At 43.4% G+C, this 22,292-nt stretch overlaps 1 protein-coding gene across 1 annotated transcript in view; it reads right to left on the bottom strand.

Moving 5' to 3' along the window:
* SORCS3 (sortilin related VPS10 domain containing receptor 3) overlaps positions 1-22,292 on the bottom strand; it is a 466,176-nt gene that overhangs the window by 425,741 nt on the left and 18,143 nt on the right. The window contains exons 2-3 of the mRNA XM_055561093.1: positions 16,457-16,596; positions 14,165-14,232 (exon numbers count right to left, since the gene is read on the bottom strand). Coding sequence (XP_055417068.1) covers positions 14,165-14,232; positions 16,457-16,596 — 208 coding nt within the window. The remainder of the gene's footprint in view (positions 1-14,164; positions 14,233-16,456; positions 16,597-22,292) is intronic.

Here is a 22,292-nt window from a genome sequence, read left to right as displayed (position 1 = left end):
CATGAAATGTTCCCTTGGTATCTCTAATTTTCTTGTAGAGACCTCTAGTCTTTCCCATTCTATTGTTTTCTTCTATTTCTTTGCATTGATCACTGAGGATGGCATAGGGTAGATCTTATGTTAAATGTTGTAGTCACAGAAAATAAAAATAAAGAGGGCAGTATAGGAAAATTTCAGAGATCATATGTTTATGGCATAGATTATGGAGATGGCTTTGTGGATATACACTTATTTCCAAACTCATCAAGTTGTATACATTAAATATGTCTATTTTCAATCATATTTCCTCATGTGTTTAAAAAAAAAAAGGCAAAAGACAAACAGACATTTCACCAAAGAGAATATACAGATGGAAGGAAAAGCACATGAAAACTTGTACAACATCGTTAGCTATCAGGGAAATGCAAATTAAAACCATAAAAAGCTATTATTGCCCATCTACTTGGAGAAGGAAATGGGAACCCACTCCAGTATTCTTGCCTGGAGAATCCTGTGAGGAGAAGGGCCTGGTGGGCTGCTGTCCATAGGGTCGCACAGAGTCGGACACGACTGAAGTGACTTAGCATGCATGTGTGCACTGGAGAAGGAAATGGCAACCCACTCCAATATTCTTGCCTGGAGACTCCCAGGGGTGGAGGAGCCTGGTGGGCTGCCATCTATGGGGTCGCACAGAGTCGGACACAACTGAAGCAACTTAGCAGCAGCAGACCATCTACTGGAATGGGTAAAACCAGTTGTCATGGTGCCTGGAAATATACAGATCCATGATATCCTATGGTCCCTTGAGATGCCTAGGATTTTGCTATTCCTGTGGTTTTGTTGTTATTTCTTCCTCCAAATGTTGAGCTATACCAGTATGTTTCCTATAAATCCTATATGTGGCCCAAAGCCAGTGATGATTTTTGCTGCTTGTAAACAAAAAGTATGAATAGAAAGCCTTTCAAAGTTGCCTGAAAACCATCCCCCATTTGCTGCACTTTTTGATCCTCAGAAAGCCTAGACTTGCAGCTGCCAACTCACCCTTACAGATTTATCTCAACACAACTCCATGGAGAGCATCACCTTATAACCATTCTCCTATGGCACCAATCTCTGAAATGAGTGTTAATTGTCCAATTAAGAAGCCTGATGCTGACAGAATGTGAGCTAACTAGAAAGTGCCAAAGCTCATTCCAATTACTAACCTTTATGGTTGTCATCTATGAAGATGAGGGTACAACTATGTATTTTTGCATGAATGATTGCATTTGTCATTCTGAGCCAGCCAGAAGGAAAAATGGGTAAGAGGGCAAGAGGGCTGGGGAGAAGATTCTGAAAAATAAGTCTTCATAAGCATTTAAAAAATAAAAATAGCTATGAAGTCTCTTAGGTCAGTGGTCATATCAAAATCAAGTGGTGAGCTCTTTAAAACCATAAGTTCTTAGATCTTGATCCCAGAAATTGATTCAGTAGATTTGGAATAAGGCCCAGGAAACTGGACATTCTTGTATTTCCCTGGTGATTTTCATGAACAACCAGAAATGAAAATCACTGAGACAAGTGTCCAAGGAAACCCATTTCTGGTCCCCAAAGTAGTCCCTTGGTCATAGATCTCTTATGAAATAAATGTGAATGGTTGCTGAGCTGGAAAGGCCAGGAAAGACTGATTGCTAATGAAAGAGCAAGATCATGAGGCTGCTGAGAACTTGGAGACCTAGATCTGGGTACCAGATTTGAAATCACTGACCACCAACCTACTCAAGAAATTGAGTTAATCCATCTGTAAAATTACACAGGCCTCCCATTCCTCCTAGAAACATGAGACATGCTATGTACTCATGTGGGCAATGACTACAAATATTATACCAATTTAAGATATTAGAGCCATTGAAAGGGAGATCTTTTAAAAGATAACTATGTATTGCCTTATTTTTTTTTAAATTTGTCTTTAGTTGGAGGATAATTGCTTTACAATATTGTATTGCTTTCTGCCGTACATCACCATGAATTAGTCATAGATATATGCATGTCCCCTCCCTCTGGAAACTCCCTCCCACTTCCCACCCCATCTCACCCCTAGGTTATCACAGAGCACCACATTTGAGCTCCCTGCATCATACAGTAAATTTCCACTGGTTATCTAATTTTGCATACAGTAATGTATATGTTCCAATGCTACTCTCTCAATTCATTCCACCCTCTGCTTCCCCTCCTTGCCCACAAGTCTGTTCTCTATGTTTATGTCTCCACTGCTGCCCTGTAGATAGTTTCATCAGCACCATCTTTCTAGATTCCATATAAATGCATTAATATAAGATATTTGTCTTTCTCCTTCTGACTTCAAATTTTAGCTTGAATTTGGGCACAAACCATTTGGAAGCAAAAGTAAGCAGTGAAATGCTTCCCTTATAAGTTCAGCAATTTCTGAAAAGAAAGCTCACAGGCACTTAACATAAACAAGAGGTCTTTTTAACCAGTTTATGGCTCTCCAGATAAAGTCTAGGATAGTGGTCTTCATGGGAGAAGTTGCCAAGAGCCTCCTAATGACATTTACAGTCCATGTCCAATAAAGTAATTGGCTTCCAAAGGATGAGAAAGTAACTATGAAAGCTTGACTACCTAATCTTTATAGTCATTATATATCAATATATAAGCAGGAATGGAGTATATAAAAATTCACTCTCCTATAAACTTGAAAATAGATAGGCTCTGTGTGAATTGAAATTTTTCCCTTTATTGGGGGGGGGGGGCTTCAAATCACATCCCAAGGGCCCACCCATCATAGTTTTACACACGTGGACATCTGGCAGGAAAAAAATTAAGGCACTACCTGAGAGAGTTGGGGGAAAAAATCCATTTATAAATGTTATTTTAGAAGGAACTATCTGATCCTGTTTACTTATTAACTTCATTAGAAGGCTAATGAATCTACTGCTGAGAAAATGAGAGGGAGCTCAGGGTTAGGAGAGGGACGGGCAGAATTTCACACCCCTTCTCCTAATGGTGAGGTTATTTATGATCGTGATAAAACAGCACCACGTTTGGAGGGAAGGGAAAACAACAGAAAATAACAATCAACAGGCACAATCCGTACAAAAGGATTGCGTTCTCTCAGCCACTGGACAAAAATCAAGATTTACACATGTCAAGATGCAAGAAAAAAGACTAGGCCATAAAAAGAAACCTTTTTCCCATAATAAATAGGAAAATATTAAATCAGTAAACCAGATCTGTTTCTCCAGTGTTCACACTGCCCTATTCTCCAGCAAAGTTAAGATGTCTAAGGTTTCAATATTCAGGGCAAACTCTTTTCTCATTCTGTTTTTTGGGGGAGCAAAAAGTTTATAGCTTGGATGATGCTCTTTATGTTTAATGAATTTAAATTCAGTAGTTAGAGCAGGTGTTCTGGCTAACACCTGCCCCCTGGCTACTATCTGTCCATGAACAGCACATTAGTTTTCCTTAAGGGAGATGGCTGTGCTCACAATGTTAGCTCATAAAAGGTACCTGCTGCTGCTGCCAAGTCACTTCAGTCGTGTCCGACTCTGTGCGACTCCATGGACTGCAGCCTACCAGGCTTCTCCGTCCATGGGATTCTCCAGACAAGAACACTGGAGTGGGTTGCCATTTCCTTCTCCAATGCATGAAAGTGGAAAGTGAAAGTGAAGTCACTCAGTCGTGTCTGACTCTTAGTGACCCCATGGACTGCAGCCCACCAGGCTCCTCCATCCATGGGATTTTCCAGGCAACAGTACTGGAGTGGGGTGCCTTTGCCTTCTCCCTAAAAGGTACCTGTTGGCCATCATAAATCCTGTGTGTGTTTCTTGTTTGACTTCCCAGGTTGACAGCATCTGTGGACCTGGAGTGGAAAGGGACTTGAGATCATTTCATCTAATATCTTTATTTATGAGGAAATAGAAGATGGCATGAATTGATTAATTAGCAACTGAGACAGGCCTAGAACCCAAGCTTCCTCTGAGCTCAGTGGTTCCCAGTCCTACCTGAAAAACAAAAACAATCATGGGGCTTTTAAAAGTATACTTCCTGAGTAACCTCCAGCTTTACCAAACTGGAATCCCTTGGTTAGGGGCCAGGAATCTAGATTTTTAACACAGTCCACAAGTAATTCTGAGGATACACCAAATTTGAGAAACATGGATGACCCCAAAATGCCTTCCATATTAATTACGTAGGAGGTAAGAAAGCTCTTCAAGAGGCTTACATCCCTTAATAGTTGCAGTAAAAAGAAAATAACCAGCAACGAATGAGTTAACTCAACACTATGTTAAGGGAACTTAAATCGGATTGTGCTTTGCATCCTACACCCCAAATCAGCAGCAATAGCTGATGTAGCTGATGATGTAATATATTAACATCCCCCTTGTGCCAAGCACAGATGAATATCTGAAGGAAAAGACTCCAGAACATTCTCTCAAAAGAAATGTAACATTTCCAGGCCCCACATGCTTAGGATTCTAGGTATGTCCTGCACCCCAACCTCCTAAAAAATATTAGCACAACTGTCCTCCGGAGCTGGTAGAAGCTGCTGGGCTAGGAGGATATGGGCCTACGAACAAACAATAATTATTACATAAAGTACTAACTAAATAGCATGCATTTTTTGCATTCCATGCATTATCTCACTGAATCCTCACAAAGCTTCCATGAGATCTGTCTTACTGTCATCTTACTATATGGATAAGTAAACCTAGACATAGAGAAATGAAGACATTGCTTAAGCTGGTACAGTTAGCAAGCAGTAGATCTCAAATTTCTACCCAGGCAATTTGAAATCAGAACCTTTAACCACTACACATGCACTATCCCATCTGTGACCAGGGGTTTCTGAGAACTATGGGAACTACAAGTTCTCATATGAAGCAGTCTTTCCTCTGAAAATTTTCGTATCCTAATGGAGAAATTTAGTTTCATTGAAAGTGAAGAAGAACTAAAGAGCCTCTTGATGAAAGTGAAAGAGGAGAGTGAAAAAGTTGGCTTAAAGCTCAACATTCAGAAAACTAAGATCATGGCATCCGGTTCCATCACTTCATGGGAAATAGTTGGGGAAACAGTGGAAACAGTGGCTGACTTTATTTTTATGGGCTCCAAAATCACTGCAGATGGTGACTGCAGCCATGAAATTAAAACACACTTACTCCTTGGAAGGAAAGTTATGACCAACCTAGACAGCATATTAAAAAGCAGAGACATTACTTTGTCCACAAAGGTCCATCTAGTCAAGTCTATGGTTTTTTCTGTGGTCATGTATGGATGTGAGAGTTGGACTGTGAAGAAAGCTGAGCACCGAAGAATTGATGCTTTTGAACTGTGGTATTGGAGAAGACTCTTGAGAGTCCCTTAGACTGCAAGGAGATTCAACCAGTCCATCCTAAAGGAGATCAGTCCTGGGTGTTCATTGGAAGGACTGATATTGAAGCTGAAACTCCAATACTTTGGCCACCTGATGCGAAGAACTGACTCATTTGAAAAGACTCTGACGCTCGGAAAGATTGAGGGCAGGAGGAGAAGGGGACGACAGAGGATGCCATGGTTGGATGGCATCACCGACTCAATGGACATGGGTTTGGGAGGACTCCGGGAGTTGGTGATGGACAGGGAGGCCTGGCGTGCTGCGGTTTGTAGGGTCAGAAAGAGTCACACTGCTGAGCAACTGAACTGAACTTAACTGAATGGAGAAATAAGACATTTTATATTAAACAGCAAAACAAAATATATGAACCGCATTAATCATTCCTCTAATTCATTCCTAGAATTGCTTTACATCCTCATAGAGTGAGGTGTGATAATAATAAAAATGTAAGTACTTCTACAGTAGGGCCACTCATCACAGAATACAATGTGTTTTGCATGTACCTATATATACTTGTATATGCCTGACGCTGTTCCCTGTATGCATTAATCTTATCATTCAACCAAACTAAACATTCCTTGAGGATAGCAATCACGACATACTTATTCTGCATCCCCCAGCAATGAGCACAGGGCTGCTTACATAATGAATGCTCAATTAATATCTGTTCAGTTGAACTCTCTGTGACCAATACAGGAGTTTTCACCAGATTCATTACCACTGAAAACAAACAGAAAAAGACCCCAGTTCTAGAGGGAGGATTTCACAGCCTGTATCCACCCAGTCTTCAGGACCTCACATATGAAGAGCCTAGCGAATAGGATGGAAAGCTTTTAATTAACAGCCTAGCCAAAAAAAAAAAAAAAAAATGTCATTCCACTCTGCAGTTTTGTTTCCATTAATTCAGTCAGATTCAGCAGGAATTCCACTAAGGAATTGGGATGAACAGCTGTAGAGGGAGGGAAGTACATAAATAAATCATGAGTGTCATTAAAATTTGTAAACTAATAACTTCTGGGAAGTCTTGGCAATTATTATCAGGGTTTTCTTGGCAAACAAAAAAATTAATAAATTCAAAGGTCTCCACTTTCTATTAAAAAAAACCGCATCCCCCAGAAAGGTCAGTGACAGAACAATTAGAGGAGAAAATAAATGGTCCAGACAACAGCTTGCAAAGCAGATGAAAAGTCACAGGATTCCCCAGTGGCAGGGGGATAAGACAACTCAATACAAGGAGAGCAACAGGACAAGGCAAGGCTGGGGCTGGGATTGGTTTGGGGCAATTGGAACGTCAGTTCAATTCTTTCAGCTTTTACTTAGTGTAGCCCAAGTGCTGACAGTGTAGATCCAGAAACAGAAAGGGCACTGGTCCCTGTTCTGGGCTTCCAGGCTGGGAACACAATGTAAGGATGAGACATTAGTGGGAAGCAGAGGAGAGGCACCCGGCCCAGGGAGAAAGGAGAGGGAAGGTATTCAGGAAGTTGTAGGAAGGTGTCCAGGAGGATGTGCCCAGGAAGTGGGCGCATAAACACCCTAACCAGGAGCCCCTTGATTTGAAGTCCCCTTGCTGTGTGGGCCCTGAGACCAAGCACATAGCAGGAAGGGCTGAGAATACTTGTTGCTTTTCCAAGAGCATATTGATTCTCACACTGCCGGGCTGGGGATGGATGAAATGGAGCAAGAGGGGAAGAGGAAACTGAGGGGAAGTAGCAATACCAGGGGACCATCCACTGCAAAGGATTCCTGGTTCCTCTTATGCCCAGAAAACTGCAAATTTGTTTAGCTCTGTGAGGACCCCTAATCCAATAGGAATTCCAGATGAAACCTCGCGTGGGGACCTCACACCCAGTCAGAAGCTGGCCACTCACAGACCTTTGCCAGAGACTAGTGCTTGGGATGGACAGACAGAAGCTGGGGGATTGCCTGCTAGCTCATCCACCTCCATAAAATGGGACCTTCAATCCAAGTGTTAATGTTTAGGACATGGAGAACTGAGTCCAAGAAGCAATCTGCCAGTCCAAAACATAAATCCCTACCATGACTTATATTCAAAACTAAAGACTCAAAAACCTCAAGCAGTGGCTTAATCAGTCTTTTCACAGGGACCATTTCCAAAGAAAAGTGGCACACTTGCTCCCAAATCAAGGACCAGGAATGCCACCAAGCTCAGCAGAGATGCACAGATCCATGTGTGCAGAGGGGCATGAAGAAGACACCAAAGCATGTGCTACATGCCACTGTCATAGGAATAAGTGAGAATATGACCAGTCTCTGAATGTATGATGCCTGCACACCATGCAACAATGGTCTATTCTCAGTTGACAATGGAGATGTGAAGACTCTCTGAACAGACTCACAAACTTGAGAGAACAAACTTGTGGTTGCCAAGGGGTATAAAAAGGAGGGAGGAGGGTGATGGAGTGGGATTTCAGGTTAGCAGATGTAAATTATTATACATAGAATAAACAAGGTCATATGTATAGCACAGGGAATTATATTCAATATCCTTTGACAAACCATAATGAAAAAGTGTGTGAAAAAGGAGATATATATACACATATACACATAAAACCAAGTCACTTTGTTATACATTAGAAATTAACCCAACATTATAAATCAACTATACTTCAATTAAAAAAAAGGAAAGAAAAAAGAAGAGGGCTGTCTATCCAGTTCCAGGGTTTCCATTTAGGAGATGTGTGTGTTCATGGAAGGAGATCAGGAGCCAGGGAACCCTCTTTATTTTTAATTGGAGGCTAATTACAATATTGTGGTGGGTTTTGCCTTGCATTCACATGAATCAGCCATGGGTGTACATGTGTTCCCCCATCCTGACCCTCCGTCCTACCTCCCTCCCCATCCCATTCCTCAGGTTCATCACCAGAGCACCAGCCCTGAGCACCCTGTCTCATGCATCGAACCTGGTCTGGAGATCTATTTCACATATGATAATATACACCTTTCAATGCTATTCTCCCAAATCATCCCACCCTTGCCTTCTCCCACAGAGTCCAAAAGACTGTCTATACATCTGTGTCTCTTTTGCTGTCTTGCATATAGGGTCATCGTTAACATCTTTCTAAATTCCATATATATGCATTAATATACTGTATTGGTGTTTTTCTTTCTGACTTACTTTGCTCTGCATAATAGAGGAGCCAGGGAACACTTTTAGACTTCTTATCCAAGAAACTCAGCCGAAGTGTCTTCCTCTCCCTGAACTCACGTCCTTATCTTTGCAATGATAAGATTCTGGGGCTCAAGGAGAATGTTTGCTATGATCCTTTCTCACCCCAAGTCTCTTCAACTCTAGGGTCAATAGTCATGATTATTTCAGAATTACCAAGAATCACAGTTCAAAGACCTAGGAGTTCTGGTGACAACTTTTCCATTTCTGTGGACAGATTTCCACAGCCCTCGTTTCATTTTAGATGACCAGAGTTTTAATATGGATCAAGTTAGCCCTTGACACTTCCCATATTCCAAGTAGCATAACATTATAAAATAATTTCCTTCCAGAACAGGTGGAATTTTTTACATTTTGTCCTTTGATGAAACAGATATGCATTTCTATGGTGAAAAAAGTTTCCTGCCTCCCACCCCCACCTCACCCAATGAACTGATAATATTTGAAAGAGAGATTACTAGACCTCTACTGGGCACTGTGGTATCCAGCAGCCATATTTAACTATTAAACAAACTGTGGCTGCATTTTGTATGTAAACTTGAGATATGCCCTTAAGTGTGAGATACACATTCAATTTCAAAGACTTACTACAAAAATCTAATGCAAAATTGCCCATTAATAATTTTATTGATTGTCTATTGAAATGATAGTTCTATATAACTAGGTTAAAGAAAATTTATTAATAAAATTAATCTCTACTGTTTCTTTTCACATTATTGACTGCTGGGAAATTATGTGGCTCCTATATATTTCTAATCAGACAGTGCTGGACTAGAGAGCATCCATCTCAATTACAGAAGGAATATTTTAGCCTAGAAGTTGAAATCCCAGTCCAACCACTTGAGGGCAATTTTCCCACTCTGGGAACTTCTCCCTCTTCCACTTTCCATATCATCCCAATCTTCTAGTCATAAAAAATTATCTTATTCTGGAGGAGTCCATGAATCCACTCTTGCCCAGCATCAGGGCCAGCACACAGGCGGACTAAGCACAGGCTCAGGGTTCAGTAGGATCCCCCTACTTCTTAGTTTCACAATCTGGGGCATATTGTTTAACCTCTGCAATGCTCAATGTTCCCATCTGTAAATCGAGCCCAGTGATACCCGACTCTCAAGTTTCTCACAAGAGATAGAACAAGACAGCTCAGGTATAGGAACTCACAGAGAGAAGCAGCTCAAGTTGCAGATCGTACGATGACACCTAACTCTCTCCGAGCACCTCCCATGCATAGGTGCTGCAGGGCAGGTATTTTTCAAGGCAGTGGACATAGTTCATTTCAATGAAATTTCAAAACAACCTTATGCGGTAGGCGTGGATATAACCTTCATGGTACAGATAAGGAAATAGAGGCACAGCGAGGTTAAGGAACGTGTTCAAGATGACTCAGTGGCTCGGTGGAGGAATGTGGACTTGTAACCAGGCCATCAGTCCCAGAGCTTCACTTTTAATTACCTTGATGAGGAGGAAGCTGATTAGATCTGAGCCTCCTGATCTGGACTCATCGCTCCTCCTTGGGTCTGGCCTCTATAAAGTCTGATAGAGTCGGTCTCTAGTATCACTCCTGACAGATGGACAACCTCCAGGCTTGACACACTATGGACTGAAAACACCCTAAAAACAAATCCCTGGGTCTTTTTAAAAAGTCACTCCCCAGCCTCATTAATTCTACAGGCTTGACACTCCATATGTAAAATGTCCTTTGACTAAAGGATGCCAACAGATGGTTGTGCAAAATGACCAATTTATGCACCCATTCTTGTGCTGGTGGAGAGAAAATATTTTGACCACCCCCAGTATAATGGCACCTAGGCGTTCCAGAAAGAGTGTCACCAAGGACACACACTACTGCTATGCTACAGATTGCTTTTAAACAGCCTTTTGTCTATGTAGAAGTAGATGGCTTCTGAATTATTAATTCAGTGAGACAAATAATTATGTCATACTGCAACCTGGCGGGGCGCATCATCTTGTCATGACAGCCGCTGCTCCAGGCGCCTCTGCTGTACAGAAAATTGAAGAAGAATCACCAAATTCAATTTCAACTTAGTTAAGCATGTTGGACCAAATCACAGAAATGAAAAGGTGTGTGTTTAATTTAGTTTCTTTTCTGTGCTCACTGTATTAGTAAGGAACATCACAGTGCTCTAGGCTCTAACTGTAAAATACATCACTAACGGCAGAGAAAAGAGGATAGGGGCACGGATCCTTAGGGATAAGGATAACAATAAGAAGTCAGAAGACACACGGTGAGGGCCCAGGAAGCTGGAAAGTTTCCACAAAGTTTAGGATCAGTCCCTTTTCTCAACTGCCCCCTCTGCAGGGGTTCCTAAGCTGGGCTTTATCGGACCTGTGAACCCTCCGGATAACACAAATACATATTTGCATAACGCGTATCCATAGGGAATGCCTATAACATCTACCAGCTTGTTTCAAATCCCTGAAGGGTCACACCATATATACTCTGTTATTTACAGTCTATGCTGAGTAACCCCCATTGGTTTGGCCCCTCCTGTGAACCTGATGAGTCCTCCCACCCTCGTCCCTACCTAGTCCAGCACCCAGCTGCTCTCCCTGCCTCCTTCCTGGTCCCCTTATCTCCTACAACCCCGCCTTGCCTGGCCTTTGCCCTGTGTGAGGGACATTTTTCCACTTTCCATTTGCCAAACTGTAGCTCACCCATCACTCCAACAGCCATTCAGAGAATCTTTCTTACAAAGTAACATCTCCAACTAGGTAGAAACTGCTATTCCAATTCCCCCTCCCCAGTCAGCATGAGGAACAACATCATAAATCACTGTTCTCCCCTCCCTATCCCCCTGCCAACACCCTGGAAGGTCTGTGATAATTCCTAGACAGCACGGAATACAACCCTTTGCATGCACTTACAGTTTCCATCCCATGGATCCCTGCCTTGCTGGATTCTTACAAACAAAACTACACAAATACACAGGGTTACAATAATCATTAATTATTACAATTAACTGAGCACTCTCCACATGTAACTGTCCTAAATGTTTGCACATTTAATATTTAATTTAGTCCTTACAGTCCATCCATGAATTTATTCATCAAGCAAACATTTATTAAGTACCTCCTGTGTGCCAGATACTATTTGAGATATTGAGGATACAGCTCTGAAGCAAAATGGAAAAAAAAAATTCTATCTTTACAAGCTTAGATGTTAGTGGGTGTAGATTGAATATAAATAAATCAATAAGTAAATATTTAGCAGCTAGACGGTGACAGGTTCCAGGGAGGAAAATGCAGCCCAGTAATGAAATGCCAAGTCCTGAGACAAAGGCTTCACTGATGAGGTGAGCAGAGAGGAAGAAGCTCAGACCCAAGAAAAGCCAAGTGTAAGGGTCCTGAGGAAGATGCTGCCTTGTCCGAAGAACAGCAAGGACAATGTGGCTGGAGCAAAAGTGGGATTTGTACTGTCTCCAATTTACATTCAGAGAAACTGAGATTTATGAGAGCGAAGTGGGTTGAGTGGCACTGCCCCTATCAAAATACGTCCTAACCCCTAGAACCCACAATGGAATTATCCTTGAAAGAGCATCTCTGCAGATGTAATTAAACTAAGAATCTGAAAATGAGAGCATCCTGGATTATGGGACTGGCCCCTAAGTCCACTGGCAAGTGTCCTTCTAAGGGAGAGAAGAGGAGAAGACAGAGAGGGCAATAATGGAGCCCAAGGAATACTGACAGACACCACAAGCTGAAGGAGGTGAGGAAGGATTCTCTCTAGAGCCTCCAGAGGGAGGGGGCCCCAAAGACACCTTGATTTCAGACTTCTGGCCTTCAGACTGGAAGAGAACACATTTCTGCAGTTTGCAGCCACTCAATCTGTGGTCCTTGATTCCAGCATCCCCAAAAGTTGATCCAGAGAAGTTAGATAAAGTGCCCAAAGCCACAGAGCTCTTTAGGTGGACAACCTAGATTTTGAATCCTAGCAATGGGACATCAGGGTGCCCTTAGGGCCATTCGGCCATCTGCTGTCCTTGACACACACTAGTGAATATACTGACTCTTATGTCCATGGGGCACACACTCTATCACTTACTGGGCCTCCAGCATTAAGCATCTGGCCTTGGCTCCCTGGCTTTGCCTGGTTCACCCTTAGAACTACCAAACCTTTCCTGAAATATGATAGGGCTGCCAGGTATAGCTGTCTCTCATTATAAGGACAGGATTCTCTGGCTTATTTCATTATTTGCACCAAGCAGACAGCACTGGAGTCAGGCTTAAAGGATCACCACAGCATCACTATGATAGGGCCTGAGGGGATGGCTTCTGAGGCTCTCGTTCCCCAGGAGTCCTGTGTGAGTGGAAAGAGGCATGCTTTCATCTACGAGAGGCAGCCTGGTTACTTATACCTCTGCCAATTTCCACTGAGCACCAAATTAGGTTTTGGACATCCTGTGCAAATGAAGGCAAGCCCCGCCGATATGAGCAATTAACCCCTAAATATTTAATAGATGCTGTGACTGCTCCCCTCCCAGGAGAGAGGCTCTGGCTGGTCCTCTGCAAACAGGTCAGATAAAGAAGCAGCCAGGTTCACAGATACTCATGCCCCAGAGCCCTCTGCTCCAAGACTCCAGAGACCCTCAGGACAGGCGCTGGCATGAAAGACACCACCAAGTGAATGGCCTTTTGTGACCGTGTTCTCTCCAGTGTTTACAAATGACAGAGTAAACAGGATAGACACACAGCCCTCTTGAGGCCCACGGATGTAATAAGCAGAGCATGAAGCGCCGACTCAGAGAGGCTGATGAAACTCACTGGGGCCCTCTGCGACTGCCAGCAGCATAGCTGGAATAGTGAACTTGCATGTGAGGAGGTGTGTGCAAGAGTGAGTGTGTGGTGTCTCCTGTCCAGAGAAACTGTCAGGTTCATGGCTTCCTTAAAGCCCTCTCTGGCTTAATCCACTCACATCCTTCTCCCCATCCCGGCTTCTTGTCAGGGCTGATTTATTCAGCAGGTACAGAGACATAGAGCCTAGGGTTCACAAAAATGCTGTCATTTCTTTTAAAGTCAAAACCAAAGAATGAACATGTTAGGCTGAAAACAAGTTTTAATATACAATATTAATATATTTGTTTTTACTCCAATGTAGTTGTAAAATATATTTTTAATATTATTTTATGAAAGAAGGAGTCCAGGAAGGCTAGGGACCACAGAAGTCATCACACAGATCCAATTCTCATGTGTGTCTATGCCCAGAAGCACAGGCTTCTCAAGAGTCACAGCAAAGGACAAGAAACAGTCCTTAGGCCAAGACTCATGCCAAGGCTAGCATCCTTCCTATATCAGGCTCCCTTATCCACAGTTTCCTCTTGCATCAGACATGCTCTGATCTCTTTATCTTTCATTCACGTTTGTTGAGCCAAAGGAGACATGAAGCAACCATAATGCCAAGGAGAATGTGTGACGGGCCCCAAGCAAGATCAGCAGAGTGCTAAGGAATTCACAGATAGAGGCCATCATTGCCACCGGGGCATTAAAGTGGGCATCCAGGAGGAGGAGCATCTTCTGCTCCTTTCAAAACATGCTCTCCAGCTGCTCAGTTGGTGCTTCTCACGTGAGCCCAACCAGAGAAGCTAGTGAAGGACCTCTAATCCACTTACCTCCAAAGTGAGCTCTCTGTCACGCTCCCCAGGTTGAAGTCATACAGCTTCGTCAGGATAAGTATAACCTGAGAGAGGGATGCAGGGAAGGGCACAGGAGAGGAATGAGAGGGGGAAAAAAAGAGGAAGTCAACTTTAGTTTGTGCAACAATATTCATTGCATCTCAAATCACCCAGAGGAGGACTTAGCATTTATCTGTTGAGTTGAGGGGTATTATAGGATCAAGCATGGGGGAAAAATTATTAATTTAATGCTACCTCATAACTGGTAGCATTTATTTTAATCCTGACAGTGCTTTGCACTTGAAATAAAACGTGGCAACAGGGATTAACTGGATATCTACAGTTGTTTCCCCACATCTGTCCTCCTTCAAGGTCAGGCACAGGCTGGCTAGCTCTGTTCACTCAGATGGCCACCCAGAGATCAGAGGATGGGCTTGCCTTTGATCTAGAGATGACTCTGACTTACAGACGTGGACCTAAAAGGGTAAGAAAGAACTGGGCCTGATTCTGTCTGTCTACAGAGGGGTTCAAAGAGATTTCATGTTCCCACCCCACCGCTAGCACCTCACAACCATAAAATCTTGAACAACAAGCAAGCCCAGCTGCCAACGCTCTCTGATGCTGTCTGTCTTTCTCTGTGTCCCATCCATGGAGTAAGCAGACATTAGACTCCACCGGACTCCAGGACCACTTTCCTGACTCCAGTTAAAAGAAACCCAGAAGAAAGCTGCACATGAAAAACAGCTGGATGGCCCATAATAGGGTCAGCAGTTTTCTGAAATGAACTTCCATTGGCTAGACTACTCCCAGTCCCCTTAAACTTTTACAGCTGAGGACTTGGATCTCAGCCATTTCCCTGCTGCCCCCTCATGCACCTGGACAGTGGCTAAGGCACAATCCCATATCTACAAGGATGCAAAGTGCATGCACCTGAATCTATTTTAATCAAAACACAGGTGCCTAATATACAGCGCCTGCCTTGCCTGCACACGTGATAATCCAGTTACACATAATTGTGTTTATCTAAATTTAATGCACAACTCATTTCACTTTTCTCAACTCCTTCCCATTCCACAATTTAACTTCCTCCAGTTCATTTGCACAGCAGCCATTAAACTCTTTCCAAGATAATGAATTTCTGCTACCAAGATGGGGCTTTTGCATGCTAGGTATCCATTTAAGATTAAAGAAAAATAATCAGCCATTATATTGAACATTTTTATGGCATTTAACCAACTACAAGACACTCATTTTTTGAGATTTATTCTCATCCAGCACCCCATGGGGTCGGTCAGCACCATTTCCATCTCTTTTATGTAAACTAAGAAAAAATTAGAGGCAAGGATATGACCCCATTATGGGTCAGAAAGAGTCCCTGAAAAACCTGACTTGGAACCTTCAACTTCTCTGCAAGGTTATGACTGGAGGGTTCTTTAGGTCTCTTCCCAGATTTTGTCCTGTGATGAGGAATCGTAGGTTGGAAAGAAACAGCCAACCCAAGAAGAACATCAAAGACACAACTATTTTAAGAACAGTAGAATCTACCAAACCACCTGACCTATTGGTACCAAAAACGCAAGTTTGTGTGGTCGACGCACAATGGGGCCAAAAATACCAGAGTTTGGAGCAGAAGAAAGGTTTACTGCTGGGCCCTGCAAGGAGACAGGTGGCTTATGCCCTAAAAACTCTGAACTCGCCAAAAGCTTTCAGCAAAGCCTAGCTTTTCTAGCAAAGGTGAAGAAAGGGTGTGGTTAGTTGTGGCAAACTTTCTGGTGTTAGATCCTTTGTTCTTGAGGTCAGGTCATGGTCAGGTAACGATGTTCCTGTAAATCTCTACCGAATGTTATTCTCTATTCTGACAAGAAACGGCACAGCTTTTGCCCTCTGAGGTCCCGGTCCTGACTAAGAGGCAGATCTGTTAGCGACTCCCTCAGGGCCAGGTCACCAGACCCTGCCCAGCTTTCATTGCTGAGGGAGCCAGGCACCCATAACCCAACTGGTCCTCTAGCTCCTCAGGCAACCCCAATGGCGGGGGCAGGTCCTAGACTGCATCCAATGTGGACAGCTGTTGCCATTAGGTCGCAGAGGTGGAGATGGGGGAGAGGGTTCATGGTCACCTCAAGGCCTGGGATGAGGCCAATGGGTGTCCCCAGCGAGGGCTCTGGAGCCCTGCAGGACACAGCTCCCAGGCTGTTCCCTGGGAACCCCCCCCCCTCCCCAGCTTCCCTGCTGACCCCCAACCAGGAGCGCTGGCAGGCACTAAGGGAGAAGGCTGGATCCAACTCTTACCTCACTCTCCACCTGACGACCACCATTCCACTGACAGTTGGCTGAATGACCTACTAACAGTTGCTCATTGACAACTGGCCACTTGTGGGCGGGGCCCACTGTGGTGCCAACCAATGGCTGAGTAGAACCACCAAGAGTCGCTCATTGACAGTTGCTTGCTTGGGGGAGGGGCCAACTGTGGTGCTGACCAATGGCTAAGCGGGACCTCTAACTGCCACTCTAACCTCCCATAGGTCTTCAGGTAATTAGATAACTAACCGTTGCCTGGTAATGGGTCTTGAGGTAATGGCAACCAGAAGCAGCCTTGTGCTAAGGGCTGCACACGCTCCCACTCTATTACACTATTAGCACAGCACAAAAGCAAGGAGCATGTATCGTATGCAAAGTATTGCACTCCATGCCTTTCCCGTTTGCTTCCTCAGTTGTTAAATTCGGGGGCTAATGGAGACAGGACTTGTCCAAACCTTCTCCAACTAAATGCCTAGCAATGTGCCAATAATTCCGATTTGTTAAATTAATTCAAATGCATACACACCAGATTTCTCTTCATTTTACTGCTTTCATTGACGAGATCATTCTTTCACAGTCACTAGGTAAAAATATGAGTGGCTACATGTAGACCATCCCAAATTCTGGAGAAACTCAAAACTATGTTCTTCTAGAAACAGGTCAGAACCCCTTTAGTGTCTGCTGGAGCAAGTCAGACTACTTGAGTGTCTTCTGATATCAAGCTTTCTGGGGCACCAAGCAATTTCCCGGAGAAGGCAATGGCACCCCACTCCAGTACTCTTGCCTGGAAAATCCCATGGATGGAGGAGCCTGGAAGGCTGCAGTCCATGGGGTCGCTGAGGGTCGGACACGACTGAGCAACTTCACTTTCACTTTTCACTTTCATGCATTGGAGAAGGAAATGGCAACCCACTCCAGTGTTCTTGCCTGGAGAGTCCCAGGGACGGGGGAGCCTGGTGGGCTGCCGTCTATGGGGTGGCACAGAGTCGGACACGACTGAAGTGACTTAGCATAAGCAATTTCCAAAAAGTGCAAAGCCCATAAGGGGAGAAAAAAGAGATGTTGAGGGTTAGAGTCCTACTACTTAATAGAAGGTCTAACAAACAACTGAATCTGAGAACACTTCTAAGAACCCAGAGCTGTTCTCATTCTATCAGCATTTTTACCCAGTGCTTAGACCACAGTGTCAGACTTTATTTTGGGGGACTCCAAAATCACTGCAGATGGTGACTGCAGCCATGAAATTAAAAGACACTTACTCCTTGGAAGGAAAGTTATGACCAACCTAGATAGCATATTCAAAAGCAGAGACATTACTTTGCCAACAAAGGTCCGTCTAGTCAAGGCTATGGTTTTTCCAATGGTCATGTATGGATGTGAGAGTTGGACTGTGAAGAAAGCTGAGAACCGAAGAATTGATGCTTTTGAACTGTGGTGTTGGAGAAGACTCTTAAGAGTCCCTTGGACTGCAAGGAGATCCAACCAGTCCATTCTGAAGGAGATCAGCCCTGGGATTTCTTTGGAAGGAATGATGCTAAAGCTGAAACTCCAGTACTTTGGCTACCTCATGCGAAGAGTTGACTCATTAGGAAAGACTCTGATGCTGGGAGGGATTGGGGGGCAGGAGGAGAAGGGGACAACAGAGGATGAGATGGCTGGATGGCATCACTGACTCGATGAACGTGAGTCTGAGTGAACTCCAGGAGTTGGTGATGGACAGGGAGGTGTGGCATGCTGCAATTCATGGGGTCGCAAAGAGTCGGACGCGACTGAGCGACTGAACTGAATTGAACTAGACCACTCTCCTTCCCTCCCTCCATCTTCTCAGTCTTTATTATGTTTCTTACATATCTAATTTCTTTTTGGTGTCTACTTCTCAGAGGATTCAGATAAATACATCCTTCCACAACTCCATGAATTTTACTTCTGCCTTCATAATAGATAGTTTCAATTTTTTTCTTAATACACATACGTTTTTGGTTAGAAGCCTTTACTGGATCCTCTGCCTAAGGATGAAATCCAGATTCCTTACCTGGTATGTAAGGCACCCCATAGTCTGACCCACATACTGTCTCCAGGCACTTTTCCATAGATATCAAGAAACTGCCCTCTGCTTTAACAATCCAAGTTCCCAAGGTGCTGCAGATAAGGAAATCCATTTTCACGTCTCTGCTTTCGTTCTTTCCAGCTGTCTTGTGGTGTCATTGCCTGTGAACAGTCCTTTCATTACTGCCTGAATGTGTCTACCTTTGTTCAAGAAACAGCTCAGGATCCATCTCCCTCAAGTAGCCTGAAGTCCTATCACATTCAAAATTGCATTACATAATTTGCCACAAAGTTAAATACTATCTAGATAGCTTCTGGATGCCACAGGATCTGCCTTCTCAGCTCGATTCTGAACACCATGAGGCAGGCTTCACGTTTTCTACTCCTTTCTCCAAAGAGACAGGCTCAGTACATCAAAGGTTCCCAAAGATCATTATTTTTGAGTCAGTGGAAGATAATGGTGTCTTAGCTGTAAAGCATAGTCTTCAGAAGGGGATGGTGTCAATCCAGTCTATTATCCCTGTTTTACAGACAAGGAAACAGACAGAGAGAGACAAAGTGACTCAAGTTAAAGTTCCAACAATGTGTGGCCTTGGTCAAGGGCCCAGGGCACTGTTCCTCCCACGTTATGAGCAAAGTTGGAGCCTAACTGTCACTGGGGAGCCTGCTAAATGAAGATTGCCTGCAAGTCTGACTTGGTGAGTCTTGGGGAGGACCCAGAAATCTTCCTGTGGCTATTAGAGGACCAAGCTTTGAGAAAGACTCCATCACACCATGATTCCTCTCCCAAGTTCAGGCTGCAGTGACACTGGCTTCCAGTGTGGTGGATTCCTGATCTAGAACAGCATTCCTGCCTTTAAACTGAGCTGAACTTGACAAAGAAAACAGGTCATAGGCGATGCATGAGGAGGATGCTTCCCAACAAAATCACCCAGGCATTCCTCCAGAGGAAAGGTCCAAACAGAGAATTAGGAGCAGAAGCTTCCTTTCCCCTGGAGCCGGCATAGAAGGACAAGAATAAAGTTACCAAGAGATGATAATGTAGTCTTTAGCCCAAGATATCCTGTGCCTAGCAAAGAAAACCAAGACTGAAAGAAAGCCCACCAAACCCTTGCTTCTCTCACCAATCAAAGCCTTCCAAAGGCTCTGAGAAGGGAATTACCAGGGAAGAAAACCGAAAGCAGATGCAGAAAACCCACTAACAAGCCCCAGGCTACCTGGGAGATGACTCAGATCAGAAAGAAGTGAGTGTCACCAGTGGATAGATGAAGAAGGATGGAGGAGCTAGCCTGGGGTCCACAGCAAAGCTTGACATGACTCCTCTCCAGCAGATGTCCCCAGATGAGAGGTGCCAGTCCAATTCAAAGAAGAAAAAGCAGGGACCAAAGATTAACTGAACCATTACTATGTGCTAAATATTACACTGGGTGCTTCTCAATTCTCACAACAAACTGTCGAGACTGAGAAGATATAATATAGTTAGCACTCCATTTTACAGATGAGGAAAGTGAGTCCTAAGAGTTAAGCAGTCTGCTCCCCAATGTGCACAACTAGCAAGAGACCAAGTCAGCATTCCCACCCAGGGCTATGAGACTCTGCCATCCATGCTTGTTCTGCTCTAATACAATGCATCCTCCATTTAGCAAATGTTTATGTGAGCTTTTTGTGTGCAAGGCAATGAGCAGGCAAAGTGAATGGAGAAAAACACATTCCTGCCTTCAAAGAGTTTACCACTCAATCATGAATTCCACAAATATTTACTGAGCTCCTCTTATGTGAATTAGACACCTGCTGAACTCAGGGAATCAGAGAAAGATCCAGAGCTCAAGGCCCACAGATGAAAGTAACTTTTGTTTTCTTTGCTTTTGGAGAAAGAAATAGGAAACAGAGATGTGTAATGAAATGACAAGACAAATTGTTGAGAGACCCAGGTTTGTCAAATAGACTTTGTCAAGGGAGGGGACATATGTATACCTGTGGCTGATTCATGTTGAGGTTTGACAGAAAACAACAAAATTCTATAAAGCAATTATCCTTCAATAAAAAAAATAAATTAAAAAAAATGTCCTTTGTGACCAACAGGCTATAATGCTAGGGGAATTTTAGACAGAGGAGAAATTCAAATAAATTGGAATTATTCATGAGTAAATAGCACCTCTCTCTTAATATAAGCCACACACATACAGACACACACAGAGTAGTAAAGCCACCTAAATAAAAGCTCCTGTGTACAGGCACATATAACCTTAAATTAGCATCAGACACAATCTCCAGAAGAACATTTGCTCATACATCTCTTATAGTTTTTATCAATTTGGATTAATGTGACATCTCCATATGTCTCATCTGTTAGATTGTGACCTCTTTGAGGTCACAAGTCAGGTATCATTCAATTTTGCATCCCCAATGCCTAGCACACCACCTGACACATGGCAGGTGCTATCCATGGTCCGGTGAATGAATTATAAATGAATGACAATAAAAGGAGGGATGAGAAGATAAATGTATCTGAGAGGTACAGATAATGTGCTATAAGAGTTGAAAGGAGGAAGCAATTAAATCAGAAAATGTGGTCAGCAAAGTCTTCATGAGGGAAAGATTATATTATTTAATCTAATCCTAGATTAAAGATTATATGAACTCAAAGTATCAAGAATTTGGATATAGAGAAATGAAGCTCACTCCCTTGCTTGTCTGGCCTCTCTCTTTATTTCCCCGTCCCTCTCTTTCTTTCCTTCATGTTTTAATTGGACAGCAGTAGATAGAAGAAAGCAGGGTGGTAAGGTGCCATTTTCACCCTGCTTGGTGGAAAAGACAGCATGAAGGTAGAGCTGAATGGGCCATTAGAGGCAAGAGCAGTCATGTGTTGAGTGCAATGTCAGGGGGCACCAGCCACTCGGAGACACAGTCAAGCTGCACAAAGGTGGGAAAGACGGCACAAAGGATGATAGAATCATGCATGAGGGACACAGGAAGTCCAACCTACCACCAACTATGGGTTGATAAAGTTTGATAAAAATGAAGAGGGTGTTTACATAGAGGGACTATACTATAACAAAAGACTTAATATGTATAAACACAAAACATATATAATATTAATATATAATGTATATTAGATTACTAAAGCATAACAAGAGACTTACTGTGTATGTATATATTTCTTTGGAAGGAATGATGCTAAGGCTGAAACTCCAGTACTTTGGCCACCTCATGTGAAGAGTTGACTCATTGGAAAAGACTCAGATGCTGGGAGGGATTGGGGGCAGGAGGAGAAGGGGATGACAGAGGATGAGATGGCTGGATGGCATCACTGACTCGATGGACATGAGTCTGAGTGAACTCCGGGAGTTGGTAATGGACAAGGAGGCCTGGCATGCTGCAATTCATGGGGTTGCAAAGAGTGGGACATGACTGAGTGACTGAACTGAACTGAACTGATATATGGTGCTGTTGTTTAGTCACCAAGTCATGTCCGACTCTTTGTGACCCTGTGAACCGCAGCCTGCCAGGCTCCTCTGTCCATGGGATTCTCCAGGCAAGAATACTGAGACTCATATAATTAGTTGACCATAAGGAACATGGCTTGCCTCTGACAAAATCAGTTGGTGCTGCCCTTGCTGACCATCCACCTCCCATCTTCTTGTCTCTATGAATCTAATGACTTCTACTGCCCCCAGATGCTCAGACCAGCCCTCAGCCAACTACTTGGTCTTTGGACACACATAGTGCCAGTAACTGGAGAAGGCAATGGCACCCCACTCCAGCACTCTTGCCTGGAAAA

Source organism: Bubalus kerabau, chromosome 22 (assembly GCF_029407905.1).
Source record: "Bubalus kerabau isolate K-KA32 ecotype Philippines breed swamp buffalo chromosome 22, PCC_UOA_SB_1v2, whole genome shotgun sequence".
Taxonomy (NCBI): Eukaryota; Metazoa; Chordata; class Mammalia; order Artiodactyla; family Bovidae; genus Bubalus; species Bubalus kerabau.
The sequence above is the reverse complement of the archived record's forward strand: the minus strand, read 5'-3'. Positions and strand labels throughout refer to the sequence as shown.